We start from the raw sequence: 23386 nt of genomic DNA on the forward strand, positions 1-23386 counted from the left end.
CACCTCGGCCTGTCAACCAATCAGCTCCGCCCTGGCTCCTTGTTCCTTTGGATGGTTAGTCATCGCTCTACCATCGCCATGGACTTCCAGGATGTCCACTACACTCTATCCCAGCACCCTTACAGCTCAGTCTGGCTCCGCCTTCCCTCAGGCTCCACCGCAGTCCTTGCTCCGTCATCACCGCCTCAGCCACTCATTGCCAGAACTCTGCCTTGGTCTCCAGGTTCATCTATTTCACTGGATCTCTTAATCTATTGGACGTTGCCTGGGCCTCATGATTGCAGTCATTCCTCCATGGACTCTTTTCCTTTTTTTTTTTGTTTTTTCATCTGCCCCCTTCCATCTTCTTTTCCACCTTCTCTGCCATTTTACGCCACGCTTATTCAGATGGGGGGCATAATATAACACCTATGTTCAGTTTTGTTCTCAGTTTCAATTATTTTTATCAATAATCAATTAAAATGATCAAATATCAATTCAATTATAATTTTTATTTAATTATAAGTTTAATCATTAATCTTATTTTTTAATTATGTCAGGAAACACAGACTCAAATGGCAAAGGTGGGTATCTGATAAAACTGTTTATTTACTAACAGGTAAGTGACACAATGGCAACTGAAGAAGGTAAACAACAACCAGAGCGGATGAATAGTGAAGACAGTCCACAGAGGTAATTAGCACCACATTGATGAGTTGATGAAGATGATGGCAGACAGGAGTGGTGATAGTGGAGCGTGTGCAGGTGATAACCAAGGAGGATTGTGGGAGATGTAGTGTGCAGAGGTGTACTGTATATATAAATTACAACAGCCAGTTGCAAGCCAATGTTTGCTGCTTATGTTTGCTGGTCACGAAATAAAAATATTAGATAAAAATATAAAAATAATAATAATAATAAAAATAAAAATAATAAAGCTAAAAATAAAAATATATATATATATAATTAAAAAGTAATAATTAAAAAAAAAATAACCAGGAAATATTACAAGAGCTTATGAATGAACACTAAATTAACACTAAAATAACACTTTACCAGTCATCTTTTTCTAATTCACAAAATTTTCTAAAACTTTGACTGATTTTGTGTTTAGGCCTTACAGTTCAAAAGTTATTAGCATAAACATTAGTTCATCTTTGACCCGTTGGTGGCACCATAGCGTTTACAGATGCAAGCAGGGCTATTTTCTGAAGAAGAAAGAAAATTGAGATCTTACCATCTTTGGGAATATATGTGAAGGTGATTTGCATTCCACACTGCAATGCCAGAAATGTCACACCAGTGGAGCAAATGGCACGAAGAAATCTTCCAGTTGTCCCTGCATATACACAAATACACACAATTTTGAGTCATTCAATTCATTTACATTTTCACATATGATCTAAAATCCTTTTAGTTGTAGTTTTGTGAAGAATCTTGTGATGACATTTCTTTTGATACCTTACCTAAACTTCACCCTGATATTATGAGTACATTATGCAGGTGTAACACCGGTATCACACCACTTACTGTGCCACCGGACCAGTTCTAGGTTCTAAGGAGTGGGGAGCAAAAACAAAAAATACACCAGAGACCGTTGCTTTAAATACAAAAGGCCGGCAATTTACTGAATGCAAAACACACAGAATATACAGTACGCAGAACAAACAAAAATAATACCCTGCAGATTTTCAGTATTGAGGTAGGTATAATAAATGGAAAGGTATTTCACTTCCTTTTTGTTCTTTGGTTCTAAGTTATTTTAGTCAGGCTAGTCTAGGTTAGACCAGTCTTTATCTAGGTTGCACCTATTTTAGAATTCCTATTTTTCTTCCTGAGTTTACTCTTTTTCCCTTCCTTTTACAGGTAAGAAAACACCTTCAATTTACACAACCAAATCAAAGTGGACCACAAGCATTTCAAATCACATTCAAACATATGAACTCAATATGAAAATAAAAGTATAACACCTTAAACTCAAGTTCAAGTGCAAATGTGAGTTCAATTATTCAGTTCAACGAAGAGCTTCAGTTCGATTCAGTTCAAAAATAATGGTTCAATCAGTTTCCAGTTCAGTTCAAAAATAATGGTTCAATCAGTTTCCAGTTCAGTTCAAAAATAACGGTTCAATCAGTTTCCAGTTCAGTTCAAAACCAATTCCTGATACTCCTACCACTCTGGCAGTGTCACCATACGCAGGAGATTTCCTCACTGATGCGATGGAGAAAAGTTGGACGTCTGGATCTGGCTCGCCATCTTGAATCCCGTCTGTGCATGTGCACACCCGCACACTGCAGACCAATCCTCGCTCCGACCAAGCTTCAAACTAAGCAGAAAACCTGACCTGTGTAACAGGTCATAAACACAATAAATCTCTTTTTAAATCCTCAAATTACACAAATGAATGTTTCAGTCTCTGAGTTTTAACGTTATTGCTACGGTGCTTTTTCACCTCAAAAATGGCGGCGGAGCGGTCTCTTTTAACTCACAGCTCCATTTCCCACACAACTACCGCACACATCTTTCATTTACAAAGCATACATTCACTTTTATAACATTCACAGTTTTCATAAACCCAAAATACTAACTGGTAACACTTTATGGCAAAGCATCTCCTCATAAACAGCTAAGTTTTTACGTTAGCTCTCCGCCAGAGAAAAAGGAAGAAAGAAAAAAAAGTACAACACGGCAAAGTGCGAGAAACAACTCAAACTCACCAAAACCGGTGTGGCTTAGTTCTCATAAAATCCCCGTCAGTTCCCGACCAGGAAAGTTATGTTATTCAACTGCAAAATCAACTTTTTCACTCTTTTCTCTGCTTATTAAACACAGCTCGTTCTCTCTGCTGCAACGTCACTGAAGTACTGTGTCTAGCGTCACTTGTCCCTTAAAGGGGCAGTGACATGAATTTTCTGTCAGCATATTTTTAATCTTAAAACATTAAATTGTTGTATTAACATTTTTAATTATGAATTAACTTACATTAAATGAATCACTTAACTTTCTAACTTATTTATGCAGCTTTTAAACTATTTATTCTTATTTATCATATTTTAACATGGGTTACATCCTCCCCTCTTTACCTAATGCACGTCCCTGTGCATCCTGAATCTATACAGTCATAACTCTAGGGGTTTTTGGAAAGCTAGGCTCTTTAAGGGAATCTGTAAACACATCACTCAAGGTTTGAAATAAAGACTGAACTATTGTAACCAACGGGTTCCCTAGCTCAGGGTAAATCAGTCTTTTAGTCGCTTTTCTGTCTCTGATAGGTCTTCTAGAACAGTCACCTTCTGTCTGGATGTCAGTTTGGTCCATAACGCTTGTGTTTTCTTCGCCCTCCTGAGCAGGTTGAGTAGAAGGATGGACATTATCCAGGTCTTCCTCAGGTAGGTTTCCAATTTCCTGTCCAGCGGTTGAACTGCTCTCTTCAGGATCAGGTAAGTCATTATTTCCAGGATCAGGTAAGTCATTTCCAGGATCAGGTAAGTCATTTCCAGGATCAGGTAAGTCCAGGTCACAGGTCTCTACTGGAACATCCTCAGGGAAAGCTTTGGGTACATCTGAAGGATATTGCTTAACAGCAGTCAACTTTTTGGAGGGTTCCGGTTCAATCCTTTCTGGTAGGTGTTCTATGGGTTCAGGGGTCGGGTCGAAACCTAGTGTTTCCACTCTTAGGTTTCTGTGTCCATCATATTGATATTCCTCAGAGTCAGATTGGGATTCATCCCCATGCGCTCCATCTGAACTGTCATTTTTAGGATGTTGTCGAGTTCTTGGTCGTCTCGCTGCCATTGACGGGTTAGTTTAACTTTCGATTGAGGTCACAGGAAGGAAACCGCATGGCAGCAGAAGGTCACGATGAAGAGTCCTTTGTGGACCATCTTTTGTCTCAGGCCTCACAACATACACTGGGACGTCTCCAGACTGTCTCTGGACAACATACACATCGGACTCCCACCTGTCGGCCAGCTTGTGCTTGCTTCTAAGGCGGACGTTTCGAACCAAGACTCTGTCGCCTTCCTTCAAGGTGGAGTCAACAACATGCTTGTCAAACCTCGCTTTATTGCGACTGGCTGTCTTTTTGGCATTCTCAGTTGCTACTTTGTAACTGTCTTCGAGTTGGGATTTCAGGTTGCGAACATATTGCGAGTGTGAGCCTGGCTGGTGATTGACTGGCAGGCCAAAGGCTAGGTCAACTGGCAACCTTGGCTGACGCCCGAACATTAACTCGTAAGGGGTAAAACCAGTAGTCTCATTTTTAGTACAATTATAAGCGTGTACTAATGGTTTGACGTAATCCCGCCAGTGACTCTTTTTCTGATTCTCGAGGGTTCCCAACATGTTGAGCAGGGTCCTGTTGAAGCGTTCTACAGGGTTCCCTCTCGGATGGTAAGGGGTGGTTCTTATCTTTTGAGTGCCAATGAGCTCACACAGTTCTTTTATTGTTCGGGATTCAAAGTCAGGACCTTGGTCACTGTGGAGTTTTTCAGGGATGCCATAATGGACAAAGAAATGGTCCCACAGGCTCTTGGCCACTGTCCTGGCTTTCTGATTCGGGGTGGGGACAGCCACTGCATATTTCGTAAAATGGTCGGTAATGACCAGAATGTCTTTGGTCTTACTGGAGTCTGGCTCCACACTGAGAAAATCCATACACACAAGTTCGAGTGGTCTTGTAGCGATGATGTTGACGAGTGGTGCGGCTTTCTCGGGCATAGTCTTGCGTCGTATGCAGCGGTTGCAGGTTTTGACCTTAGTTTATACCTCGGCTGACATTTTTGGCCAATAGAAACGCTTCCGGACGAGATCTAGGGTGCGCTCTGCGCCCATGTGGCCCATGTCGTCATGGAGGCTCCTGAGGACTACGGATCTCAGGACTTCAGGGAGCACAAGCTGGTAGTGAGTCTGAGCACCCTCTTGCCGCTTGCGATACAAGACTCCATTAAAGACCATAAGTTTGTTCCACTCTCTTAATAAGAGACCAAGCTCAGGAAGTTCCTTCCTCAAGGATGGTGGGGGTTTCTCTTCTAACTCCACTTGCCTGAGTACTTCACGGATACAGGGATCAGCATTTTGCTTGTCTCTTAGTTCAGCTGGTGCTAATGAGGGGATAACAGGTAAGCCACCAAGCTGATCCTCCTCTTCAAAGCTTTGTGGGAGAGCCTTTGGATGATGAGCAAGTGACACAACCAAGGTGGTGCTGGGTGATGTTTCCCCAGAGTGATTGTTGATCACTTGGCGAACCAAGTGCTTCTCACAGATAGCTTTGATGGTGTTTTCATCCAGGTGTGCATAATCAGCCTCTGACAAGTGTCTTTTCGTGAACTGTTGTATCCTCTCCAACTCTTTTCGTGATGATGTGTCATCAGGTAATCTACCGTGGGGACGCCTGGACAACCCGTCCGCGTCTTGATTTTGCTTACCGGCTCTGTATTGTAGCTGGAAATCAAATGTCGACAGAGCGGCTAACCATCTGTAGCTCGTGGCGTCGAGCTTAGCAGAGGTAAGAATGTATGTTAACGGATTGCTATCGGTGACAGCTAGGAACGCATTCCCGTATAGGTAATCCTGGAATTTCTCTGTCACTGCCCATTTAAGGGCAAGGAATTCTAATTTGTGCGCAGGATACCTGGACTCACATTTCGACAGACCTCGACTTGCATAGGCAACAACTCGCTTCCGTTCCTGTTGCTCCTGGTAAAGGGCAGCATCGAGTCCCGAGGTGCTCGCATCTGTGTGCAAAATGTAGGGGAGCTTGGGGTCAGCAAACCCGAGGATGGGTGCTGTTGTCAGTTTTTCAATTATGATGTCGAACGCTGCCTGGCAAGCAGGAGTCCATCTGTCACCAAAGAGGTCCTTTGGGTTGTAGTATTTCTCAGGATTCTCTGTGGTTTTAGTGTGCTTTCTCAGCGGCGGATAGCCAGCAGTGAGCCCGTTCAGTGGCTTCACAATCTTTGAGTAGTCTTTTACGAACCGGCGGTAATAACCGCAGAAACCCAGGAAGGTTCTTAGCTCTTTCAGGTTGTTTGGTTTTGGCCAGGTTTTTAATGCTGCTACTTTGTCTGGATCAGTTTCGATGCCCTTTTCAGACACAATGTGGCCGAGGTACTTTACAGAAGTTTGGAAGAACTTGCACTTCCCTGGCGACAGTTTCAAGCCAAACTCTTTCAATTGGTTGAGCACGCGCATCAACCTTTCCTCGTGTTCCTCCAGTGTCGAGGAGAAGATGATGAGGTCATCAAGAAAAACTCGGGCTTGCTTCAAGTTCAACTCTCCCATACAGCGCTCCATAAGCCTCTGGAACGTGCTAGGGGCGTTAGTTATCCCCTGAGGCATCCTATTGAACTCGAAGAATCCTAGTGGGCAGACGAATGCGGTTTTGTGTTTGTCTGCTTCCTCCATCTCTATTTGATAGAAGCCTGATTTGAGATCGAGCACTGAGAACCACCTGGACCCGGTCAATGCAGAGAATGACTCCTCAAGATTAGGTAAGGCATATGAATCTTTTACTGTTTGGGCGTTCAACTTTCTGTAGTCTATGCAGAGTCTGACATCGGCATTCTTTTTTCTGACGACGACAATCGGCGAGGAGAAGGGCGACTCCGATTCGCGGATGACTTCTGCATCAAGGAGTTGCTGGAGATGGTTACGCACAGCCTCTATATCTTGGGGGTGTATAGGTCTTGGTCTATGTTTGAATGTTGTCTCGTCACTGAGGGTTATATGGTGTTTTATTTTGTCAGTGCGACCAAAATCAAGCTCGTGCAGTGCAAACACCTCCGGCATGGAACTTAATTTCTCAGTTATCCTCTCTTTCCACTCATTAGGTACAGGAGAGTCAGTGAAGTCAAGGTTGAGATTTAATTTTTGGTCAGGTTTTGTGGGAAGGTCTGAGTCAGGGGTCTTAATTGATTGAACACTCTTGACAGCGTGTATCTCTGCTATTACAGCCTTTGGAGATAGAGTGATGTCATGATGTGACTCATTCTTGAGCATGACTGGTATGCAGCGTAGTGGTTTCGGTGGTAGGTTTACCAAGCCATCTGTCACCAGGATGCCACCTGGCAGGGAAAATGATTTTGGTGACTCTACCATCACCCACTTTCCAACATCAGTTGTCTTGCAGCTCACTGATCCTTCAAGGACTTTGGTCTGTCCAGCTGCAATAGTCTCAAAGTCCTTACTATGAAGCCTCACTTCCCCTAGACTGGAATCAACAGTCTGTCTGTTCCTGATTTCAAGGGTCTTTAAGACAACTTTGTAGCCGTAAGGAAGAGACTCATAGTTCTGAGGTGCGATATCCACATACTTTTCATAGAGAACATCCAAAGTATTTGTGCCTATAAGCACTGATGACAAGGTGGAACGCATGTCAGGTACAACCAAAACCAGTGTGGGCACCTCAATGTCCGCTCCAAGCAAGCTCTTTGGGAATCTGATGGTGGCCTCAACATAGCCAAGGTAAGGAACGCTTTGGCCGTTGGCTCCTTCCACCTCAAGCAGGTCATTCAAGGAATGCATAGGTAAGTGAGACAAGTTCTCTAAATAGAAAGAGTTGGGGATCGTTGTTACTTGAGAGCCTGAATCCAACAAGCATCTGCAGTCTTTGTTACCTATGGTCACTTGTGCAGTACACTTGGCTCCAATCAGTCCTTTTGGCAGGGTCACTGTCTGTTTTTGTGTGTGAGAGTACACACGGGCTCTGTGAAACTTCTTTTTGGGACACTTTGTCTGTGTTCCAGTCCCCGTTTGTCCCACAACCGGAACTGGGTCTAGTTTAAATGATCAGGCTTTGAAACACCATTTTCAATGTCCCATGTTAGCTGCTTTTCTCTTAGCTGCTTCCTCTTCTCGGCTACAAGAGATGGGTTCGGCTCACTTTCACACTGAGGCTTAATGTGTCCGTCCTCTCCACATCTAAAGCAATACCAGGGCCTTGGTCTATTGCCTGTGTTGTTGTTTACATCTCGGCTGTGGTGCAGCCTTTGAGATGTTGGAGTGATAGCTGTTTGGGGAGCTATTGGTCTGGCAGCTGATTTAACTTTTCTACTGTCTTTCTGTGTGATGCGTGTGAGCTGGGACTGTAAATCAGCTATTTGTTTCTTTAAGTCTTGGATTTCGGACCTGTGATCAAGAACTGGCTGAGATGGGTCGCAGTCTTCACTCTGCACATAAATACCTTGATAATAAGAAGACACTTTTGGCTTTGCTATATTGAAGTGGCTTTTCATGCGGGATGCTTTGGAAGTACGCTTATCTTCTGCTGTGCGGAGTAACAGGAGAAGTTCAGCAAAGGTAGGTGGGTTCTGTTTCTTTTGTTCTAGCTGGAGTTCAGCTATCAAGATGTTGTCCCAGCAGCCTCTGACAAACTGTCTGAGAAGATGCCGGTCAAGGTCACTTGCGGTCACACCTCCCCTCCTGAGGGTGGTGTTCAGCATCACCTGCAGCCGTTGTAGATAAGCTGAGGGTTTCTCACCATTATCTTGCATCGTGTTAAGATACTTTGCGAAAAGATCATCTCCATCCTCGACAGTGCCGAAAGCGGAGTCCAAGATCTCTAAGTACGCCTTAAGGGGAGATTCAGGTGTCAGGTGCTTCACAATATCGATAGCAGGTGATAAGAGACTTTCAAGAAGCTTCCGTGACTTGTAAAGATCAGACTGTGTTGTGTCTTTAAGAAGAAGTTCCACATTGGAACGCCATGTCTCATAATCCACTTCATTGTTGGATCGGGGGAAACGCCCAGAGAAGGGTCTGAGTCTCAAAGAAGTGTGAACCTGCAGAGCAGAATCTTCATTTCTCACAATGTGCTCGACTATTACTTTTTGTATGTCAGGAGGGTTGACGTCAGAAAGTTTCAGAGCAGGCTGTGTTTTCTCTTTAGATGGTGGTGGAGAACAACGAAGTTGAACATGCTGTCCCGGGGCCGTACTGGGCAGGGGGCTTACTTGTGCAGCATTTTCAGGGCCATATTGCCCTGGGGTATCAGGTGAGTTCTGTTCCATATCTTCATCTTGGATTTCTGATTGATCTAGATCGACACTCTCACTGATGACGGAGAGCTCTTCTCTGAGGACAGATGCAAAGTCTTTGCCAGTCAGTTTTGCGATGTCCTTTAACTCTGAAAGGTAAGTCTGTGTGGCTGTTTTGCTAGCTACAGGTGTGTAGACACTGGCTAAGGCTCTAATATAATAAGTGACATCAGTCTGAGTTTTACTGTCGAGTCTGTGTGGCAATGAAGGTAAGAGAGACTGCATGGCTGTACCATACACATACTCTACTACAACCTGTTTGTCCGACGCTGGCTCAGCGAAATCTACAGGGATTACCCTTTGAATGGAACCATATTGTTTCAGGAAATAATATAGTTCTTCATCAGTTTCTGTACTGGCTATACCACTAACTATAACGGAGTTAGGGATTTTCACACTACTCGTTTGAATAACATCCATAATGCATCACTGATAGCAATACTATACGGTCTCTGGTTTCTAGTTTTAAATGCTTTAAGCCACTCCTGGCTGGCTCGCCAATTTGTAACACCAATCACACCACTTACTGTGCCACCGGACCAGTTCTAGGTTCTAAGGAGTGGGGAGCAAAAACAAAAAATACACCAGAGACCGTTGCTTTAAATACAAAAGGCCGGCAATTTACTGAATGCAAAACACACACAGAATATACAGTACGCAAAACAAACAAAAATAATACCCTGCAGATTTTCAGTATTGAGGTAGGTATAATAAATGGAAAGGTATTTCACTTCCTTTTTGTTCTTTGGTTCTAAGTTATTTTAGTCAGGCTAGTCTAGGTTAGACCAGTCTTTATCTAGGTTGCACCTATTTTAGAATTCCTATTTTTCTTCCTGAGTTTACTCTTTTTCCCTTCCTTTTACAGGTAAGAAAACACCTTCAATTTACACAACCAAATCAAAGTGGACCACAAGCATTTCAAATCACATTCAAACATATGAACTCAATATGAAAATAAAAGTATAACACCTTAAACTCAAGTTCAAGTGCAAATGTGAGTTCAATTATTCAGTTCAACGAAGAGCTTCAGTTCGATTCAGTTCAAAAATAATGGTTCAATCAGTTTCCAGTTCAGTTCAAAAATAAAGGTTCAATCAGTTTCCAGTTCAGTTCAAAAATAATGGTTCAATCAGTTTCCAGTTCAGTTCAAAAATAATGGTTCAATCAGTTTCCAGTTCAGTTCAAAACCAATTCCTGATACTCCTACCACTCTGGCAGTGAGTCACCATACGCAGGAGATTTCCTCACTGATGCGATGGAGAAAAGTTGGACGTCTGGGTCTGGCTCGCCATCTTGAATCCCGTCTGTGCATGTGCACACCCGCACACTGCAGACCAATCCTCGCTCCGACCAAGCTTCAAACTAAGCAGAAAACCTGACCTGTGTAACAGGTCATAAACACAATAAATCTCTTTTTAAATCCTCAAATTACACAAATGAATGTTTCACAGTCTCTGAGTTTTAACGTTATTGCTACGGTGCTTTTTCACTTCAAAAATGGCGGCGGAGCGGTCTCTTTTAACTCACAGCTCCATTTCCCACACAACTACCGCACACATCTTTCATTTACAAAGCATACATTCACTTTTATAACATTCACAGTTTTCATAAACCCAAAATACTAACTGGTAACACTTTATGGCGAAGCATCTCCTCATAAACAGCTAAGTTTTTACGTTTGCTCTCCGCCAGAGAAAAAGGAAGAAAGAAAAAAAAGTACAACATGGCAAAGTGCGAGAAACAACTCAAACTCACCAAAACCGGTGTGGCTTAGTTCTCATAAAATCCCCGTCAGTTCCCGACCAGGAAAGTTATGTTATTCAACTGCAAAATCAACTTTTTCACTCTTTTCTCTGCTTATTAAACACAGCTCGTTCTCTCTGCTGCAACGTCACTGAAGTACTGTGTCTAGCGTCACTTGTCCCTTAAAGGGGCAGTGACATGAATTTTCTGTCAGCATATTTTTAATCTTAAAACATAAAATTGTTGTATTAACATTTTTAATTATGAATTAACTTACATTAAATGAATCACATAACTTTCTACCTTATTTATGCAGCTTTTAAACTATTTATTCTTATTTATCATATTTTAACATGGGTTACACAGGTCTGGCAATTCTCTGAAGCCCATATATAATCCTGCCAATTTTTAACCATACAGTAACCACAAACAGCTTTAGCTAGGCTTCTCGTATGTTTATTAAAAAAAAACATGATTCTTGTGAATTGACTGGTTATAGACCTGCCCTTGCTCCTTTATTATCCCGTAAACGTGTCAGCTCAGACTAACAATAATGACATGATGCCTGATTCAAATAGTTAGAACCTGAGAACTAGGCTCAAGAGCATTACTGTAGCAGCCCGAACAAATGAGGCAGAGAGTTTTTGACGGGTGCCTTCAATTCATTTTTACTCAGATGCAATAAATTCATTACTGAAGTATTTGATGTCTCAATTCTTTGTTGCAAATTGTCTCCATGCATCACAGCCATTGTTTGACTTCAGAGCACCATAACACAGAGAGGTTCACAAATCTTTAACCTGGAGTCTGGGTCAAGTCTTGAGTCTTTTAATGGCTCACTAAAAAATCCCATTCAGAATCCTCATGTATTGAAATCTTCCTACACTCTAATCCCGGATTTTGTTTTAAATAAACGTTTTTAGTCATCATTAATTATTCTTTCTTGTTTTAGTAAAACACTTCGCCATTACTAAATATAATTAGTTGTTTGAAGTATTCAGTTGAAATATTGAATGCAGTGATTATGTTAACTAGAGATAGCTTAATGTGTTAAGTTTTTGTAAGGGGGAGGAGCCCAATTCGAACACGTCTGCGTGAGCGCGCGTTGTTTGACCAGCAGACTGCGAGACAAGTTCTTTCCACAGACAATCAGACTGAACTGAACTCATACCAGTAACACCACATACAGCACACCAACCTCATATGCACTGCACTCTATCAGTTACACTGACTGGACTCTGAATCACTATTATTCTGCACCCTGACATTCTGTTTGCACTAATTCATACCGTACTGCACTGCAAAGGTATACGTGTACTGTGATTATTATGTTTATTATTGTTTTCATTTTGTGCTCTCTATATAGTATATATTGTGACGAGTCGGCTGCCTCCCCCCTGTCCATCATCACCACCCCGTCCCATATTCGCCGCCCTTCACCAGGCTCCCGACAGGAGTGGGTGTGTGAGAGAGGAGGGGCGCTGAAACAGCCAGGGCTGGCGGCGTGTGATGAGGCGCACCTGACGTGAATGGAGCCTCATCACCGCCGCCGTTAAATGCCGAACGCGCCTCTCCTCGAGAGACCGGTCTCTTCCCGTGCATGCACGCTGGTGTCCTCGTGGGTCCAGGAAGGGAGCGTCGAGGAGGACTGCCGCACCCGTTAGGCGGCTGACGGGCTAGGATGCCGAGCCGCCGAGTCCCCCAGAAGTGCCGGGACCCCGAAGATGGACGAAGCCGCGCCAGAGACGCCGCCGCCACTCGCTCCCGGCCCCGAGAGGGGAGCGCGTGCGGCCACCGGACTCCGCCCCTTCCCTGGACCCTTCCCTCCTGAACACTGCCCTCCTACACAGCCCCGCAGCACGACGAGGACACCAGATCCCTGTTTATTTTGGACACTTTTCCCCCTTTGGACACTTTATTTTAATGTATTGTTTAATAAAAACCTCTCCGAGGCTTGACGCCACGCCCACTGTGTCTGTCGTTGGCTCCTCCCGCCACAGTGGTGGAGAATGCGGGCAGGCGGAGCCTAGACAGCGCAGTTGGGCAACATCTGATGACGTCATCCCCTCTCGCTCGCAAAAAGCCGTGGAACCCGCACGGGGACAGAGGAACGACGGGGACAGCCTCCCAGCCACCGAAGGGGTAAGTGACGTTCTTTCTATTGGTCATTTACCCTGTGGCTGGTTGAGGCTGACAACTAATACCCGGTTTCTCTGTCCCGGTTCCGGCGCGGTGCGAGAGGGAGCGTTGCCCGGAGAGGAATCCCTGCCCCGCCCACTCCGACCGCTGGAGCCTGGTTGAGGAAGGTAGCACTCCTGCGTGGGCGGCGACCCTAGGACGGGGATGTCGCTTGGGGGGGGGAATGTGACGAGTCGGCTGCCTCCCCCCTGTCCATCATCACCACCCCGTCCCATATTCGCCGCCCTTCACCAGGCTCCCGACAGGAGTGGGTGTGTGAGAGAGGAGGGGCGCTGAAACAGCCAGGGCTGGCGGCGTGTGATGAGGCGCACCTGACGTGAATGGAGCCGCGCCAGAGACGCCGCCGCCACTCGCTCCCGGCCCCGAGAGGGGAGCGCGTGCGGCCACCGGACTCCGCCCCTTCCCTGGACCCTTCCCTCCTGAACACTGCCCTCCTACACAGCCCCGCAGCACGACGAGGACACCAGATCCCTGTTTATTTTGGACACTTTTCCCCCTTTGGACACTTTATTTTAATGTATTGTTTAATAAAAACCTCTCCGAGGCTTGACGCCACGCCCACTGTGTCTGTCGTTGGCTCCTCCCGCCACAATATATTTACGTTCTGCAAAGGTTTTTTCTCTGAAAGCTCTACACTTTTTTAGAGAATGGGGTTTTCTGTGGGGAGCAAGATTGTTTATCTGGATCCTCAATTCTTCCTTTGGAACACTCTGAAGAAGTGTTCCCTACCTCTGTTCTGTTGACTGAAAAGGAAGCCTTAGATTTTGACCATTTGGTTTGAAGTGGTTTCTCAACTCTGGAAAGGGCAGCACTGGATGTTGAAGAGAAAAAACTGGGGTCATATCTCATTTCTGCTTGGTGACACACAAAGTCAACAAAGAATGAAAAGGGGGATATAGGATACAATGCTCCCTTTTATAGTAAGACCCTTGACTCATCCACTGTTCTTGAATACTGTAAGGTAATTTCTCTACAATTGGGTTTATTCCTCATGCGGTATCAAGGAAGTTGAGCCCTGGTAAGTAACCCTCTTTCTTTGCTGCCAGTATCTCAAGAAGCAAATCACTGAGCTCTCGCAGCTTCTCACTGTCCTTGATTGAGAGTTTGGGGAAGTCGTGAAGTCTAGAGAACAGGAAAGCCTCAATAGCTTCAGGAGAACCATAACATCTGTCAAGCCTCTGCCAGACCATATCCGATGCGGTTGGCATGCTGTAGTGACTCCCCACCAAGCTACTTGATCTACCTCCTCAATAGGTTTGAGATTCAATCCTTCTACAGCATTGTTGAAACTGGATTTCCAAGACAGGAAACTGGCATGTTGATTATCAAAAACTCTAAGATAAATATTTAGCCAGTTCTGAAACCTCTGAAGACCTAGGTTTTGCATTGAATGGAGGCTGACTGGTAGAGTCTGTATAGCATTGTGTGGAATGATTAGGGGTATACACACCTGCATGCTGAGGGTAAGTATCAGTCTCTCTGTGGTAAGGAATTTGGTCAGTTACGGCTTCATCAGGAGGAACTATACATTCTGGTTGTTGTGGACTCAGATTTTCATAACGTTTTTTTTTAGCATATGTTGAAGGAGAGTGAGCAGTCTCTTTGCTGTCATAGTGAATGAAAGAGTCATCGTCACAAGAAGATATATATATATTTTTTTTTACATATTCTTGAGTTTGTTTGATTGACTGCTGGATTGATGTAGAGTGACTTCTTCCTCCTTGAGGTTCACAGTTCTCGGATTTCACCAGTGCCTCAAACACCTCAGTTTCAGCTGAGGGAGCTTCATCCTCACACTCTTCAACGTAGCTTCAATGCATGCTTTCTCCACTTGCTCCAACTGCTCTTTTGCGTGCTGCTTCTGGTTTGGCACAAGCTTATGCTGCAGCTATACTGCATATAGATTTACTTGATCTTTGGAAAGATGATGAAGTCGATGAAGCACATTCTGACCTTACTTCAAGGTTTATATAATTGGAATGCGATATTTTGATGAGAGACGTATCTCCAGTTCACTTGTAGTCTTGAAGTATGGTGTTTTTTTACTCTTCTGCCCTCGCTATGTGTGCAGGTACATAGCTATGCGGTAAGTTAAACACTCCTCCAAAAAGTACCCGAAACAGAGTTGTCTTCAGGCATATTTAATAGAAGCGGTGTAAAGCTGCAAAAACAACAGTGCAAAATGTGTAAACTTCTACATATTTGAACCAAGGATCTTATAGTTTTTATTTTAATATCGTTTTCAAATTTCCTATAATTTAATTTCATTTTTGTTTTAATTAGTTTCATTAATGGTTTTGTTAGTTTCAGCTTAGTTTTTATTTTGTGAGCACATTTCTATTTAGTTTTTATATATTTTAGTTTTAGTTTTAGTAATTACAGTTTAACAGAGTTAATGGAACACTTCCAGTGTAGACCAAACCAAGACATTTAATTTTAGCAAAGTTGAATGTTTGCACAGTTTACAGTTAACTCTTGTGCAAACCTCTTAATAATGAAAATAAAATAATTATTTACAATTCAACAAAAAACAAAAATATGCAGCTTATATGTATACAATTTATTAATTCATATTCATGTTCATATTCATTCATATTGTAATCTTGTTTAATATGTCAATAGTTTACAAACAACAAGCTACTAGACAGTATCAGGCAGTTGAGTTTTTATCAGGGTTAAAGCTAAATTCTGCAGGACAATGGCCCTCCAGTGCTGGATTTGAGGAAACATGCCCTGCGTCCCAATGTGCATACTATCCACCCTATCTGCCCTAAATAGTATTAAAAAATGACTAATATCAAATCAAATTTAGGGGGCAAGTGGTGTGGGGCCACGTATGGTGACCCATACTCGGAATTTGTGCTCTGCATTTAACCCATCCAAGTGTACGCATAGTAGTGAACATACACCTGGAGCAGTGGGCAGCCAATACTGCGGCGCCCGGGGAGCAGTTGGGGGTTTGGTGCCTTGGTCAAGGGTCTCACCTCAGTCGTGGTATTGAAGGTGGAGAGAGTGTTGGTTATTCACTTCCCCACTTACAATCCCTGCCGGACCTGAGACTCGAACCTACAACCTTCAGGTTACAAGTCCAACTCTCTATCCATTAGGCCACGACTGCCTCTTTAGGCCACGACTGCCTCTAGCATGGACAGTGTGCACATTGGGACGCAGGCATGTTCTTTGCAATCGTCATTGAAACTCTGTAAACTTTATTTTTGTCCATCTGTGTTTTGTGGCAGGTTGATAAAATTTGGACTGGTTTTTGATGCAACTGGCGGGTTTTTATTTTTGACTATAAACATTATATTTTATGAATTTTCCATTGAAACAAACTTTACAGTAAAGTATAATATATAATGTTGACGTTTTAATTATACGGTTCAGTTTAGCCAATAAGGTTCAGGAGAGTCCTGTCCAATCAGATTTCAATCTTGATTGGCGGGTTGTTGTAATCGTTGTACTCGTTAAGCCAATATCACAAATTTTAAAGCTGTAAGTGTTTTTATCATCATCATCATGCCAAAGTGAGATAAATATAGAAAGTCCTACAGAAAAGAATGGGAGAGCGACCCGTCTCTGAAAACATGGATTTCACCTGTGGTAGGCGACGAGTAAAAGGCATTTTGTAAATACTGTCAATCAGAAATCAGAGCACAGTTAAACAATTTAAAGGAACATGATAACACAAAAAAAAAACATTTTTTTTTTGTGTTAGCATGTGCTCAAAGCATTCAAGCTTTTAATGTGTCAGCGGGAACAGCAGGGCAATGTCTGATCAAGGATGACCAAAAGCGTTGTGAAATTAGAATCGCTGCCTACATTGCTTGTCACACTTCAATAAATGTAGTGGACGATTTGTCAGACATTTGGAAAGACGAGATGGGAACATTCCAAATGCACCGGACAAAGTGCACAGCCGTTATCAAATCCATCCTCGCGCCGCACTTCAGAGAAGAACTTGTGGAGGATATCGGTGAGTCTCCATATTCCCTGTGTCTCGATGAAAACACTGACATATTCGTGAACAAACTTCTCTGTATTTGTGTGAAATACCACTCAAAAAAACAGTAAACAAATTTGTAAGTACATATCTTGGACTTGTGGAGCTGAGAGATGCTGATGCTAAAGGCATATCAGACACTGTTGTTGCCTTTATATCCCAGAACGGCCTGTAGATCAAAAACATGATGGGCATTGCCACAGATGGTGCCAGCGTAATGGTTGGAAAACACCATTCCGTATTCACCCTACTTAAACAAATGCAGCCAAACATACAGCTTATTCGTTGTGTTTGCCATTCACTTGACATTGTTGCAAATAAAGCAATGCAGCTTCTTCCGAGCAACATAGAATACATGGTTAGAGAAACGTACAACTGGTTTGCTCATTCAGCAAAGCGGCAGTATGGCTACAAGAATATATATACAAGACTTTTAATAACGGGGGCTGCCCTCTGAAATGAATAAGTCCAAGCTGCACCCGTTGGCTTGTGATGGCTGACTGCATTGACCATATTGTGGATCAAAAAGAAGCCCTCACACTGCACTTTAACATATCTTCAAGTTCAGAGCATTGTTATACTGCTCGGCTATTAAAGGAGATGTACGATGACAACATTAATCTGCTTTACATGTACTTTCTTCAGCCTGTTCTGATGGAAGTCAAAGCTGTGAATAAATGTTTTCAGTTGGAAACCGGAAACACCCTCAGTGTGTTTAGAGACTTGGAAAGACTGTACATGACAACTGCTAGACGCGTTCGCAAACCAAGTGTCTTGCGCATGAATAATGACAAGCAGCTCCGGGAACTTGACCTCACACAGTCTGGCATATTCTTCTCCCCTCTGGATGCAGACCTGGGTACCACATTTATGGGCCAACTGAAGGAAAGCAGGTTAGCCCCCAACATGAAGGAGAGAACTGCATCTCGCTGTATGGATTTTCCGAAAGAACTTGTAAAGCATCACCACAATTGCGCTTACCTGCTTCAACGGAAATGCTGCGCAGACTGGAGCTCCTGTGCCCAAAATTCGTTATGTCCACTTTAAATAGACCTGGAGTAAAGGACTTGCCAGCTGAACTTTTCTCATGCCCAACTGATACATTAGAATCGCAATGGAGGAATGTATATGTAATGTAATAAGAGTAATATTAATATGTAATTTAAATAAATAGTTTAATTTAGCTCAAATGGAATCATTTATGATTTTATAGGTATTTGAACAGAATCACTGTTATGGCGATTCACTGAACGAGCCATATAACAAACTCTGTACTGGATATTAAAATCCAAAATATAGTGAAAACACTATTTAATAGCACAGTAACAAAATCGGCAGATTAAGACATTAACTTGTGAGCAGAAAACACAAGATACTTCTCTTTTCAATATAAATAAGATTTTATTTATATTAACCTAAGGCATAAACTAATCTAACACATGAACACAAGCATTCACACATTCACACGTTGCAGAAACAGAGAAAGTGAGGAAAGGATGGGTTTAAGAGAATGGAAATGTGAAATCCCAAGTTTACAGCAATATGTTCAATTGCATAGACCTGAACAATCATCAATCACTTCTTTAACCCTCGCTTTGAGTTTCTCAATGAGGCTAAATTTTATATTAAATGCACCTGATTCAGTTAGAACCTGGAGGTGTACTTGCTTGCTTTGCCTGTGTTAAGAGGTTTCCTTTGTGTCGTCTTTGCAGACAGGAGGTTCCCCGAAGTTGCTGATTGGTTGAGAGTTCAGTAGTCTTTGAAGTGAGGTCTTGGGGGTTGGCTGAGGATGCGGAGTTGGTCTTGTCGAAGTTTGAAGCGAGTGCAGTCAGAGCTGGACTTTGTAGCAAACTTACATTAGAACACGAAACTCCATGGAAAGAAAATAAACTAAAGTAAAAGAATAAAAATAAAAGGATATAACGAGACTAGGTTGGTTTTCTTTCCATCGCGGTAGCAGCTGGCACGTGGGCCAGAGCATGCTCAAAGAGCAGCACGCGGTGGCAAAAGAGAAGAAGGGCGACCAAGAGAGTAAGAGTGACTAAGAGAGCATTTTTACGAAGAGGAGTAAGAGAGAGTTTGATGGTGTCCTGAGTTTTTAAACTCGGCTTTCAGACCGTCCCATCTGGACGTCTTGACCAATTAGATACTGTCCTTGCTCGGGGTATTGCTTTGTTTCTCCACCCCACTAATAAATCGAACTAAATTTTTTTTGCAAAGTATACTTTTGAACATGATTTCTATAACAAAACTATGATACATTTGACAAAGAATTGATTGGAAGAAACATTTAAATCATGATTTTTCACACTCATACATACCAAACACGCATCTAAATCCTTCAGCTATTCAATAGTGATTAAAAAAACATACATAATATTTGATTAAAGCATGATAATCTAATGTGTAGTTTACAAACATAATATTCTAATGTGTAGTTTACAAACATAATATAGGTTATTTCTATGCAGAGAAATAACTTGTATGTACTTTTAAGATGATTTTTAGTACATGTGAACAGATTGTCTCTATGAACGAAGGACTTTCAGTCTGGTTCTTTGTCTTCTGTGTGTGGAGACCTGCCCAAGAGAGTCTGTAGCTCGTGATTTTCTATCACAGGTATACATGTGACCATCAGTCTTGATTACTTGCAACAAATTTGACAGTCTTTTCCTGAATTGGAATTATCAATAAGTGTTCTTTTGTCTCAATGTTGCAAGCTGTTTTGGGTAAGAGGCTTGCTGGTTAGGCTTTCTTCAGACTAGCTGGTGCTAGGATCTGGACAGATTTATGACATCCTGTTTCTTGGAGCCTCTCTTTGTGGAATCTCAGCTTCTCATGTTTCGATGTTCTGATGGAATCTTAACTTTGTCTGATTCAGTCTTTGATATCTTACAGGCATCAGCAGGCTTCTCTGATGATTAGGACATTGACATTGACATTTGGCTGGAGGTCGAAGCGTTTAAAGATGCAGGAGGACATAAATGTTTCCAGGAATTAGTGCAAGGTGCCATAAGACTTCTTGTTCTGCCTGTTTCCAAAGCCCATGTCGAGCGAGCATTTTTCCTTGTCTCGCTTTTGAAAGATGACACTAGAAATCGCATGGGACTACTGCTACTCTCCAGCATCATGGACGTACGTACTGGCCTGGCCAGAAATGGCTGGACCTCTGCAACTTTCAAACCTCCCCGGGAGTTGCTGGAGAGATTTGGCTCAACGATGTATTAATCACTCTGGTTCTGACTGTACAAAGTTTGTTCTATATTCAAGAGACGTTCTCATCAGTTCTGCGAAGATTCTCTACATTAAGTCCCTATAAAAATGTAAGCATGTTTATACGCTATTATTCTGTTATGAAATTCTGATGTCATGTTTGATAATTAAACAAAACACATACAGGTGGCTAAGGTAGTGTGTTGTGTGTGTCTAAATAGTGCCCTTTGCACTAACCCATTTGTTTTGGGTTTTCTGTTTGTTCTATTGTATTATCACAGTATGCATTTTGGGCTGGTATTTTTTTTTAAATGGGCGGGTTTTAAGCTGTAGTTGGGCTGGAAATCTTCAATCCAATCTGGCAACACTAGATATGAACTCACTGTCAGAGAGAGTGGAAGTGTAGCATAGCTGGTATTGTTTTACTAATCCTGCATCGTTTTATGTTGAAAAGAATTGAGGTTTGCCACTGACTTGTCTCTCTGCCTAGAACGCAACTGAAAGCTTCTTCAACCGCCTCCATATTTGAAAAACTGCGGAAAATGACAGGAAATGACGGAATATTTATGTATATTTTTACAGCTGGTCTATTCGCACAGGATTAGTATTACCTGAGGTAATTTGTCCAGACCTTTTTACAGAAGGTAAAAGTCGCCGTAATCTTTACTGTCATTGTCTGTAATGATTACTGAGATGGCGCATTCAGACGGGACTAAAATAATTGAGAAGCTTTGGTAATAATTACTTTACCTCTCCATGTAAAACTAATCCCGTCCGAATAGTGCTTAAGAAGAAACAATCTAAAATGCTTTGAAACCTCATACTACTCAAAAATAAATGTGATATGGTGATTTAAATGATGCTTTCACTTTACTTTGACGAGCCGACCCAGCGCGCACGCTTCAGATGAGCATCGCAATCAATCCCACTTTTACGGTAAGCGGTGAAATCACTGCACGGCTGCCGCTTTCTCTTATTTTGGATGCGTTTTATACATTCAAGGCGGTGCTCGTGTCATGGACTCCAGGAAGACGTTACCATAGTAATCACTATTGCGTGACAAAATGACTATTCACTAAGTCAGTCCATCCAAAAATTTTAATTATGTGTCCGTTAACTCACTCTCATGTTGTTCTCGCACGTCAAGCATGCTTTTAAACGTTAGTGCGCTGTAAGGTGTGCATTATTATTATTTCCCATTTCATATTTTATAGTTATTTCCTATTTCATAGCCCACGTCTTGTTTTTTTAAATGCAAAAACGCATTCTCTGTGAATAGACGCTTAACTTCCATAGAGACTGTGTCTGTTCCCCGAACTAGAAAACACATAAAACATCCAAACCAATTTAAGAGTAACAATTTAATTGATGTTCAACAAATAAAAAAATGTTTAAAATGCAGAGAAACAATTAATGAAACTTGGCTTACTGAATATCAGGTCCCTTTCTACAAAAGCACTTTTTGTAAATGATTTGATTAATGATCATAACTTAGATTTGCTCTCTTTGACAGAAACATGGCTAAAACCAGATGAATACATTACTTTAAATGAGTCTACCCCCCAAGATTACTGCTATAAAAATGAGCCACGTCCAAAAGGTAAAGGGGGAGGTGTTGCTACAATTTATAGCAGTATTTCTCAGAGGACAGGCTTTAAGTATAACTCGTTTGAAGTTATGGTGCTGCGTATAACATTATCTAGAGAAACGTGTGTTAGTGATAAATCCCCTGTGATGTTTGGACTGGCTACTGTATACAGGCCACCAGGGCACCACACAGACTTTATTAAAGACTTTGCAGATTTTCTATCTGAGTTTGTACTGGCTACAGATAAAGTCTTAATTGTTGGCGATTTTAATACCCATGTCGATAATGAAAAAGATGCATTAGGATCAGCATGCATAGACATTCTGAACTCTATTGGGGTTAGACAACACGTGTCAGGACCTACTCATTGTCGAAATCATACTCTAGATTTAATACTGTCACATGGAATTGATGTTAGTGGTGTTGAAATTCTGCAGCAAAGCGATGATATCTCAGATCATTATCTAGTCTTGTGTAAACTCCATATAGTCAATTCAAGTCACCTTTATTTATATAGCGCTTTTAACAATACAGATTGTGTCAAAGCACTTAACAGTATCAAATTGGAGGATAGAGTGTCGGTAATGTATAATAATAAGATTAAACACTCAATTTTCAGTTACAGCCATTTCAGAATTTCATTATTGAATTCAGTGATGTCATTGTCTAGCTCAGTTTAGTTTAAATAGTATCTGTGAAATCAAATTGATGATGATCGCTATAAATCAAGTGTCCCCTATCTGCCATATAGCTAAAACTGTAAATTATACTCCTTGTTACAAGTATGGTAAAACCATCACTTCTACCACAAAGGACTGCTTTCTAAGTAATCTTCCTGATTTATCTCAATTCCTCAGCATATCCAACAGCACAGAAAAACTTGATGATGTAACAGAAACTATTGACTCTCTCTTTTCTAGCACTTTAGATACAGTTGCTCCTTTATGCTTAAGGAAGATCAAAGAAAACATTATGACTCTGTGGTATAATGAGCACACTCGCACCCTAAAGAGAGCAGCCCGGAAAATGGAGTGCAGCTGGAGGAAAACAAAACTAGAGGTATTTCGTATGGCTTGGTGGGGAAAGTACCCTATCCTACAGAAAAGCATTAAAAACTGCTAGATCTAATTTTCGTCTCTTCTAGAAGAAAACAAACATAACCCACGGTATTTATTCAATACAGTGACTAAATTAACGAAAAATAAAGCATCAACAGGTGTTGGTATTTCCCAAGAGCACAGCAGTAATGACTTTATGAACTACTTTACTTCCAAGATTGATACTATCAGAGATAAAATTGTAACCATGCAGCTTCAGTATCGCATCAGATATTGCAGTATAGATCCCCTGAGGAACAATTCCACTCATTCTCTACTATAGGAGAGGAAGAATTGTATAAACTTGTTAAATCACCTAAACCAACATGTATGTTAGACCCTATTCCATCTAAACTACTAAAACAGCTGCTTCCAGAAGTCATAGATTCTCTTTTGGCTATTATTAATTCATCATTGTCATTAGGATGTCAAACCTTCAAATTGGCTGTTATTAAGCCTCTCATTAAAAAAATACAACTTGACCCCAAAGATCTAGTTAATTACAGACCGATCTCAAATCTCCCTTTTCTGT

At 41.9% G+C, this 23386-nt stretch overlaps 1 protein-coding gene across 1 annotated transcript in view; it reads right to left on the reverse strand.

Annotated features, from left to right (window-relative positions):
- The window catches only part of LOC306875608 (piezo-type mechanosensitive ion channel component 2), a gene marked incomplete at both ends in the record, with an annotated part of 550584 nt that overhangs the window by 499467 nt on the left and 27731 nt on the right, over nt 1–23386 (reverse strand). The window contains 1 exon segment of the mRNA XM_079426295.1: nt 1217–1318. Within this exon segment, the coding sequence (XP_079282421.1) occupies nt 1217–1318 (102 nt within the window).

This window comes from Barbus barbus (genome assembly GCF_936440315.1).
Source record: "Barbus barbus genome assembly, chromosome: 10".
Classification (NCBI taxonomy): domain Eukaryota; kingdom Metazoa; phylum Chordata; class Actinopteri; order Cypriniformes; family Cyprinidae; genus Barbus; species Barbus barbus.